General features: G+C 35.9%; 2 protein-coding genes across 2 annotated transcripts; both read right to left on the minus strand.

Moving 5' to 3' along the window:
• Positions 1 to 593: 593 nt before the first annotated feature.
• Positions 594 to 1,761, minus strand: LOC140884069 (senescence-specific cysteine protease SAG39-like). The gene is made up of 2 exons (XM_073290732.1): positions 1,317 to 1,761; positions 594 to 1,183 (listed from the first exon to the last, which is right to left on the minus strand). The coding sequence occupies exons 1-2, from the start codon at positions 1,759 to 1,761 to the stop codon at positions 594 to 596; spliced, it is 1,035 nt and encodes a 344-aa protein (XP_073146833.1).
• Positions 1,762 to 8,281: 6,520 nt separating this feature from the next.
• LOC140884671 (senescence-specific cysteine protease SAG39-like) lies at positions 8,282 to 9,528 on the minus strand. Its single transcript, XM_073291502.1, has 2 exons — positions 9,035 to 9,528; positions 8,282 to 8,908 (listed from the first exon to the last, which is right to left on the minus strand). Exons 1-2 carry the CDS (start codon positions 9,477 to 9,479, stop codon positions 8,319 to 8,321), a joined length of 1,035 nt encoding a protein of 344 aa, XP_073147603.1. The 5' UTR covers positions 9,480 to 9,528; the 3' UTR covers positions 8,282 to 8,318.
• Between the last annotated feature and the right edge of the window lie 144 nt (positions 9,529 to 9,672).

Raw genomic sequence — 9,672 nt, forward strand, 5'->3', positions numbered from 1 at the left:
TGTTCAAGGTTTCGGATCCTAGTTTATATATCCTTTAAGTTTTCCAGATTTTCTTTTTGATGTTTATATATGCCTTCAATTTGTTTTGATACATAATATAATTGATTGTCATAATTTTGTATTGTCTTTGAATTTCTCTAAGATGTAGAAACATAAAATCCTTTAAATTAAATTAATAAGATAATGAACTCTTCATTTTTCAAATTTCAAGGTCAATACACCCTAGGTTTAGAAATATTTATCCGCAGTTGTTTTTTGTCTTTCTGTTCACGTAATTTGACCGAAATCCCGTAAATGTGCTTGCTACTTGATTTTATTTTTTTTTTGTTTTTTTTATTATACAATTTTTATAGCTATCAACCTATTAAAATTAAAAATTATTTTTAAAAAAAAAAGATCGACATATTACATTACATGCAAGTTGAATTAACAGTACATTAATGTCTTATATTATCGGCATATTACATTACAGGCAAGTTCAATGAGCTGAATTAACAGTACAATAATGTCTTATATTACATAAGATTGACATATATAATTACATGCAAGATGGGAGTTTTTCACAAGGAAAATGAAATTCCTAATATTACATTTTAAGCAGTGGGATAAGAAGCTTTCATTGCAATGCCACAAAGACCCTCTGCAGCAGAAATGCCTCTTTGCATTCTAATATATCCACTCTCTCCCCAGCTACTTCCCCAAGAATTTTTCACCAACCAATACTTTGTTCCGTCGCTAGTTTTCCCGTAACCGACTGCGGTGACACCGTGGTCTAGATCGGTTCCACATTCTCCTGTAAATACTCCACTAGAGTAGAATTGAAAGTTTGATCCACCAGCATCAATGGCCACGGATACAGGTTGGTTTGCCACGGCTTTCAACAACGATGACTCGCTATTGGCTGAAACATCCTCGTATCCTGTTATCTTTGCGACATGAGAGGATTCCTTTTGTGTGTTGCAGGTGCCATCGACTCCTTGGTAGGGATAGTTAGATTCAGTGGTCAGTCCATTATTTCCTATTATGTATTGGAAAGCATAGTCCATGAGACCACCATTGCACCCCTGATCTTCACTTGTGTCGCAATCGACGAGTTCTTGCTCGGATAATGAGACTAGTTTCCCTGTGGTGAGCTGGTGGATTCCTTCTGTGGCTGCCACAGCAGAAAATGCCCAACAACAACCTGCATTAATTGTTCATGAAAATTTGTTTCTTTGAGAGAATTTAAAACATATATAGTTATTATTAAGGAAAATAAAAGTGGAGACCAGCCAATTTTGGCTATTAATGCAACTTATTGTTTTCTATGCACTAACCACATTGGCCTTGATCCTTGATGTCTGTAACAGCTCCCTTCTTTCTCCAGTCCACACTCGACGGAACAACGGATACGTTGGAATATTTGAAAGATGAAGCTTTTGGTGATATTGGATGGGAGCCCCTTTTGTATCCATTTCGGGCTGCCCGAAACTCTTCATTCGTCAAATCACCAAATTTGTTGATGCCAAGTTTGTAAGACTTAAGTCCAACTTCATTGAAAGACTCGATGTATTCCACGTTTTCCTTGAATATTTTGAACCTTTTTGCCTTCTCCGTGTCATCTTTGTATCCACGTCCATATTGTGCCATCCATTGTTCATGTCTCTCAATCATTGATGACGAATGAGGCGCCATGCGAGCTGTGGCTTGATAAGTAGCCCACAACTGCATCACTAAAAGAGTGGCAAAAGCAAGTTTCCATGTTGGAGTACTGATGGTCATTGTTAATGCAAGCACTCACTGTATAGTTTATATTGAATATTTTGTGATGTGAAGAGCTTTGAATCCTTTGGGAATTTATAGAATTCATTTGCAATGTGAATGTGAAGTTTGGGTTGCCATAATAACTCCCTGGAATTGCCGGCAAATTGATACACAATATTCTAATTAATCATATCTGAAAGTTGCTTGAACGTTGCTTTATTCAATTAACTAATAATATATATAATATATCTGTGTATGTGTCTTTGTATACTTCCTTGTCTTTTGGATTGGATGCTAAAACCACATATTAATTTGTGGGACGATTTTTTTGTCCATATAGTGTGCATGCATGTGTGTGCGTGTGTGTGTTTTTTTATTTAAAAAAAATACATATATAAGAGAATTAGTTAACTATTTTTATTAGAAACAAAAACACTATATATTAGGATTATAATTTCCTCAATTTTAATAACGAAAAATTATAGTTACATTTTTTTGGGTTTTTGGCCCCTATTTTGGTTCATATAGCTCGACATATATAATGAATTTAATATTCTTAACGGTATTGATTTTAAATCATACCATATAATCTCTAAAAAAAAAAAATACAATATAATATCATATATCTATCTATCTATCTATCTATCTATTCTATCTATTACCTATATTATTATTATTATTATTATTATTATTATTATATTAGTATTAATATTATATTATATTATATTAGTATTATATTAGTATTAGTATTAGTATTAGTATTAGCTATCTAAATATACAATTTTGAATTGTGAATTTTCTTTAATATCCTCATTATTTCATTAATTAATTGTTTTTAATTGTTTATAATTTTGTCCTCATTATTTTATTTAATAATTAATATTTTTGTCATTTTAAAGGTTTTTTAAAGTCTTGCATTTATTTTATACATTGGTCAATTTATTTATTTAAGGTAGATTAATTTTTAATATTTAATTCATATAAATTTTTTTCCATTTATTTATCTAAGGTAAATTAATTGTTAATTTTTAATTCATGTCTTAAATCTATATTTTGACATTTTATAATGAATTTACAATTTTGTCCTCATTATTTCATTTAATAATTAATATTTTTGTCATTTCCAAGGGTTTTAAAGTTTCATGTCATTTTATAGATTAGTCAATTTATTTATTCAAATTAGATTAATTGTTAATATTTAATTCATATCATTTTGTGTGTCCATTTATTTATTCAAAGTAAATTAATTGTTAATATTTAATTCATGTCCTAAATCTATATTGTGATACTCATGGAGACAAAAAGTAATTATTGAAAGCTACCTTAATTTTTTCTCTATAAATTTTAAAAAATATTAATTTTTTAGACTTATTTCAACTTTATCGCCATAGTTACTTTTTTAATTTACTATAATTTTTTAACGTAATATTTTGATTAAAATTTCAAGAAAAATTAAAAAATTAAATCAAGCCATTAAATTTCATCATTGTGTTCAAGATAAGTGAAATCATGTCTGTTGGGCTTTGGCCCAACTCATTATAATTTACCCAGCCCACTTAAAGCCCTTATATAATTCCCCCTTTCCCTAATCAGAAAGAAGACGGCAGAGTGCGTTCCTTTCTGCTTTAGTGAGCAGCGCCTCCACTTCTCTGGTTCTTCCTCTTGTGCGTGAGAGCGAGGTCGTGAGAGTGAGAGGATTGAAGGGGCGAGAGAGTGAGGCGGCCGGCTTAGTGTTGTTGTCATCTCTCGCCCGTGGTTCTGTGTGAGCCAATAGCCCTCGGCTCTGTGTGAGCCATTCCTTGTTGTGTGTTGAGGAGCCGAAGGAGAGGCCAGAGAGAAAGGAGTGGCGTGCCTCATTTGTTGAGGCAGCAGCCGTGAGAGAGCAACCGAGAGTGTGAGAGAGCGGGTCAGTAGGCGTGAGGTTTGGGTTGAGGCTGTGTGTATTGAGGGCAGTGGGCGAGATGTAGGGTTGGAAAGCCTTTGTGGCCTTCGCCGTGGATTGCCGGTGGTTTGGAGAGTCGTAGCGTCTGAGCCCCGGAATCCCCTTTATGTTACCTCATATTTTTATTCCTGCCTTTTGTTGTTGGTTTTGGTTTCCCTGTTGTGTTGTGAATTTTTGCAGGTGAAACCTGAGCGAGAACGGCGGCGGATCGGTCGATGATTTCCTAACAGTGGTATCAGTGCAAGGTGGAGATCCGTCGCCGAGAGCTAGGTGGAGAGTCGTTGCCAAAGCAGCTGCTGGAGCTGCAGCCGCTGCCGCTAGTGATGTCGACGCCGCCGCTGGAAGCTAGGTGCTGTCCACCGTGCCGTCGTCACTGGTTTGTTGGAATCGAAACTCTTGCGATGAGTTTTGCTCTGGTATATTGGCTGGACCTCTTTTACTGCTTTAGTAGCGTAACCGCTTGGTGCGGATGTGACCGCTTGGTGCGGCTGCTGTGTGCATTTGTTGTTGTTAGAAATCTAGGTTTTGTGTGCATGTGTTGCTGGTAGAAGCCTAGGATTTATGTGTGATTGGTTACTGTTGTGTTTCCATGCTTGGTTACTGTCGTGTTTCCATGTTTTCGCGTTTCTTTGTGATTCGCCCGTGTGGTCGTGCCTTTGTGACCATGTGCGTCTTTGTGACCATGTGCATCTTTTTTTTTTTTGTGAAAATGTGTTAGCTTTGTGCTTGTTTCTCTTTGTGAGACCCGTGTCTTTGTGACTATGTGCATTTTTCTATGTGAAATCTGCTAACATGTTTTTTCTATTTTTATGTGTTAAAAATAGTTATGCCTGATATTTTTTCAGAACTTGCCTCAGCTCCAAACGAGGTGGAGTTTTTACTTGGTTCGAATCTTGTTTCTGAAAATGTTGGAAAGTTTTTTAAACTTTGATTTTTGACAGATTTGTTCTGTTTTTCGTTGTAGTGTTGTAGCTTACTTTGTGTTTGCTGCATATTGGTTTAAAAACTAACTTTGTGTTGTCTGTGTGGGACGATGATGATGGCTATAGGTGACTCTCGTAACTAGTGAACCGGTGTTGGGCCAAAAGGTGGAGATTGTTGGGCTTTGGCCCAACTCATTATAATTTACCCAGCCCACTTAAAGCCCTTATATAATTCCCCCTTTCCCTAATCAGAAAGAAGACGACAGAGTGCGTTCCTTTCTGCTTTAGTGAGCAGCGCCTTCACTTCTCTGGTTCTTCCTCTTGTGCGTGAGAGCGAGGTCGTGAGAGTGAGAGGATTGAAGGGGCGAGAGAGTGAGGCGGACGGCTTAGTGTTGCTGCCCTCTCTCGCCCGTGGTTCTGTGTGAGCCAATAGCCCTCGGCTCTGTGTGAGTCATTCCTTGCTATGTGTTGAGGAGCCGAAGGAGAGGCCAGAGAGAAAGGAGTGGCATGCCTCATTTGTTGAGGCAACAGCCGTGAGAGAGCAACCGAGAGTGTGAGAGAGCGGGGCAGTAGGCGTGAGGTTTGGGTTGAGGCTGTGTGTATTGAGGGCAGTGGGCGTGATGTAGGGTTGAGAAGCCTTTGTGGCCTTCGCCGTGGATTGCCGGTGGTTTGGAGAGTCGTAGCGTCTGAACCCCGGAATTCCCTTTATGTTACCTCACGTTTTATTCCTCCCTTTTGTTGTTGGTTTTGGTTTCCCTGTTGTGTTGTGAGTTTTTGCAGGTGAAACCCGAGCGAGAACGGCGGCGGATCGGTCGATGATTTCCTAACAATGTCATAAGTTCTATTTCATTTATATAGAAAATTTACTCACATCATTTATTCAATCATTCATTTAAATTTTTTTTAGATTTGATCATCTAACTAGACTTTCTGATATTTCAGTTTTTAGGAAGAGATATTATAAAACAAATGGTGACGACTAATTGTGTAATATTTTTGACATTTTAGGGACTACAAATATAATCAACACCAATATTTTCTTGTCCAAGGTAAAAAAAAAAAAAATAGAAAATAAAGTATTTTGGTATTTCAATTTTTTTGGAATCTGAATTCTTATCTAATATGCACACATTTTGTTAATTTTAACCTTATCATAATAATCAATTTTACAAATAATATAAATATTGATTTACGTTTATTTCCTAACTAAAATGTTGTTTTTACTTTCATAACCCTATATATTTTTATATGGTTTTGTTTATAGTGTAAATAATCAATTTTGATCGTATCATATTATCTACAAAAAAATAGAAAATAAAGTATTTTGGTATTTTAATTTTTTTTGGAAACTGAATCATTATCTAATATGCACACACTTTGTCAATTTTAACCTTATCATAATAATCAATTTTACATATAATATAAATATTGATTTACGTTTATTCCCTAATTAAAATGTTGTTTTTATTTTCATAACCCTATATATTTTTATATGATTTTGCTTATAGTGTAAATAAAATGACAAAATTGTTATTTCACAATATTTTCATAACCCTATATATTTTTATATGATTTTGTTTATAGTGTAAATAAAAGGACAAAATTGTTATTTCACAATTGTAAAACTTTGACCTTTTATTCACACTTTTAAATAGAAATATAATATAGTGTAAATAAAAGGACAAAATTGTTATTTCACAATTGTAAAACTTTGACCTTTTATTCACACTTTTAAATAGATATAAATATAATAATATAATATAATATAATATATATAGTAATTTTCAGCTGTCCAACCATTTCTGCCCACTTTGTCCCGGGTTTTAGTGGTTTTTTTTTTTAATTTTTCATATCACTAAAATACGATACCGGGTTTTAGTTGTTGGGGACGAGTTGAGCAGCATTGGTTAGACAGCTGAAAATTTATATATATAGAGTTTCTTTCAAATGCCCACCTATCATGCTCACTACCATGTCCACCAATGATGTGGCACTATTCTATTGGACCTACAATTTATCACATTTTTATCACATCCAATAGAATAGTGTCACATCATTGGTGGGCATGGTGGTGGGCATGATAGGTGGGCACTTGAAAGAAACTCATATATATATATATATATATATATATATATATATATATATATATATATATATATATAGAGTAATGATACCCTGCACACCCTTACCCTGCACACCTGTGGGCACCTGCCTACGTGGCGCGCCCACAACCACACAATTGTTTTTTACAAAAACTGGCTGACCAATCATGGACCGCCACGTATGCGGTACTCATGTTACCCTGCACACCTAGGGTGCAGGGTATCATTTCTATATATATATATATATATATATATATATATATATATATATATATATAGTTCTTTTATGGTGCCCAACACTATATGCCCACCATGTACAATAGGTGAGTTGACCGGTACAATAGGTGAGTTGAATTGTACATGGTGGGCATGAAGTGGGCGTACACATCATTGGTGGGCATGGTAGTGGGCATTGGATGTGATAAAGATGTGGTCCAATAGAATAGTGTCACATCATTGGTGGGCATGGTAGTGGGCATGATAGGTGGGCACTTGAAAGAAACTCTATATATATATATATATATATATATATTATATTATTTCATTTGCGACCGTTTGAAAAAAAATTTCAAAACCGTCACAATTGCAGCCGTTTACATATGTATTCTCAATCCACCCTTCTCTCTCGGCAGACACATCTTCAGTTCTTCTTCCTCGCTTTCTTTTCTTTCGAATTCATTTTCGATTCTTAAAGTCACCAAAACTCCTCTGTCTGTGGCTAGATTTCGGAAAGCCCACAACGTAAGCTTTCTTGTGATACCTGTTTTCCTAATTTTTGAGCTCTTTTTGTCGAACCCGTTTTCCCTGCCGCCGTCAATCGCCGCCTAAATTAGCAGGAATTCCCTAAATTTTCTGAAGCTCAAATTCCACCACATTGGTAATTTTCTCTTCATTTTATCAGTCCTCCGATCCGTTCGGCTTTAATCATCTTTATTTGATTGGTACGATGTATGTGATTATATGTGTGAATGTTATACCCTAGGGTTCTAGAAGCAAACTTTATTGAACCGATTCACAACAAACAATGTTGTGAGAAAACTCCAGATTTTCAAACGCTTGAAGACCGCCTGAAAAGAATGACACTAGAGTACTGGTAAATAGTTAATTTGAAATAAATTAGATTAGATTAAGAAATGGTTTTGACTTATATAGATGGCTAGTGAATAAACAACTATTCCAGATTTAGCAATGCCTTCTTTGCTAATTTGTAGCCTTAATGTTGTAGGTTTATTTAAAAATATATATATTGGATATTTTGCTACCGTTTATTAAAATATCTTAATCTCATGTCATAATTAATTTTCAAAATAGCACAACTAACTTGGGAATATAGATATCATATTGCGCACAACGTGTTTGGGGAGTCAATGGCTAGTGTTGGTTATCCTTCAAAATGTGTGGTACCATTTTGCTTTAGGGTAATGCTACATGTACACAGAGTGTTAATAAGTCAATTAAGTCAAAATACACACACATATATATATAAATGGAGAGTTCAATGAGCTGAATTAACAGTACATTAATGTCTTATATTACATAAGATCAACAAATATAATTACAAACAAGTTGTGTTTTTCAGGAAGAAATCAAATGTACAATGTTTTATTTTTATGCAGTGGGATAAGAAGCTTCCATTGCAATGCCACAAAGACCCTCTGCAGCAGAAATGCCTCTTTGCATTCTAATATATCCACTCTCTCCCCAGCTACTTCCCCAAGAATTCTTCACCAACCAATACTTTGTACCGTCGCTAGTTTTCCCGTAACCGACTGCGGTGACACCGTGGTCTAGATTGGTTCCACATTCTCCTGTAAATACTCCACTAGAGTAGAATTGAAAGTCTGATCCACCAGCATCAATGGCCACGGATACAGGTTGGTTTGCCACGGCTTTTAGCAACGATGACTCGCTATTGGCTGGAACATCCTCGTATCCTGTGATATTTGCGATATGGGAGGATTCTTTTTGTGTGCTACAGGTGCCATCGACTCCTTGGTAGGGATAATTAGATTCCGTGGTCAGTCCCTTATTTCCTATTATGTATTGGAAGGCATAGTCCATGAGACCACCATTGCACCCCTGATCTTCACTTGTGTCGCAATCGACAAGCTCTTGCTCGGATAATGAGACTAGTTTCCTTGTGGTGAGCTGGTGGATTCCTTCTGTGGCTGCCACAGCAGAGAAGGCCCAGCAGCATCCTGCATTGTTAATGAAAATTTGTTTCTTAATTTGAGAGAATTTAAAAAATAGTATTTATAGAGAAAAATGAAAGTCGAGACCAGCCAATTTTGGCTATTGCAGCTTATTGTTTTTTATCCACTAACCACATTGGCCTTGATCCTTGATGTCTGTAACAGCCCCCTTCTTTTTCCAATCCACACTTGACGGAATTGCAGACACGTTGGAATATTTGAAAGATGAAGCTTTTGGTGATACTGGATGGGATCCCCTTTTGTATCCATTTCGGGCTGCCCGAAACTCCTCATTCGTCAAATCAGCAAACTTGTTGATGCCAAGTTTGTAAGATCGAAGTCCGGCTTCATTGAAAGACTCGATGTACTCCATGTTTTCCTTGAATATTTTGAATTTTTTTGCCTTCTCTGTGTCATCCTTATATACACGTCCATTTTGTTTCATCCATTGCTCATGTCTCTCAACCATTGATGACGAATGAGGCACCGTGCGCGCTGTGGCTTGATAATTAGTAGCCCACAACTGCATCACAAAGAGAGTGGCAAAAGCAAGCTTCCAAGTTGGAGTCATGGCCATTGTTAATGCAAGCACTGACTGTAGTTTTTATTAATGTATATTTTGTGATGTGAAGAGCTTTGAATCCTTCGGGAATTTATAGAATTCATTTGCAATGTGAATGTGAAGTTTGGGTTGCCATAATAACTCCCTGGAATTGCCGGCAAATTGATGCACAATATTCTAATTAATCATATCTGAAAGTTGCTTGAAC

The sequence above is a fragment of the Henckelia pumila genome, chromosome 2 (assembly GCF_033568475.1).
Source record: "Henckelia pumila isolate YLH828 chromosome 2, ASM3356847v2, whole genome shotgun sequence".
Taxonomy (NCBI): Eukaryota; Viridiplantae; Streptophyta; class Magnoliopsida; order Lamiales; family Gesneriaceae; genus Henckelia; species Henckelia pumila.

Coding starts and splice junctions, on each gene's coding strand:
- LOC140884069 (XM_073290732.1), bottom strand. CDS start 1,761: ATGACCATCAGTACTCCAACATGGAAACTTGCTTTTGCCACTCTTTTA. Junction 1,184..1,316: donor CAAGGATCAAGGCCAATGTG/GTTAGTGCATAG, acceptor CAATTAATGCAG/GTTGTTGTTGGGCATTTTCT.
- LOC140884671 (XM_073291502.1), bottom strand. CDS start 9,479: ATGGCCATGACTCCAACTTGGAAGCTTGCTTTTGCCACTCTCTTTGTG. Junction 8,909..9,034: donor CAAGGATCAAGGCCAATGTG/GTTAGTGGATAA, acceptor TTAACAATGCAG/GATGCTGCTGGGCCTTCTCT.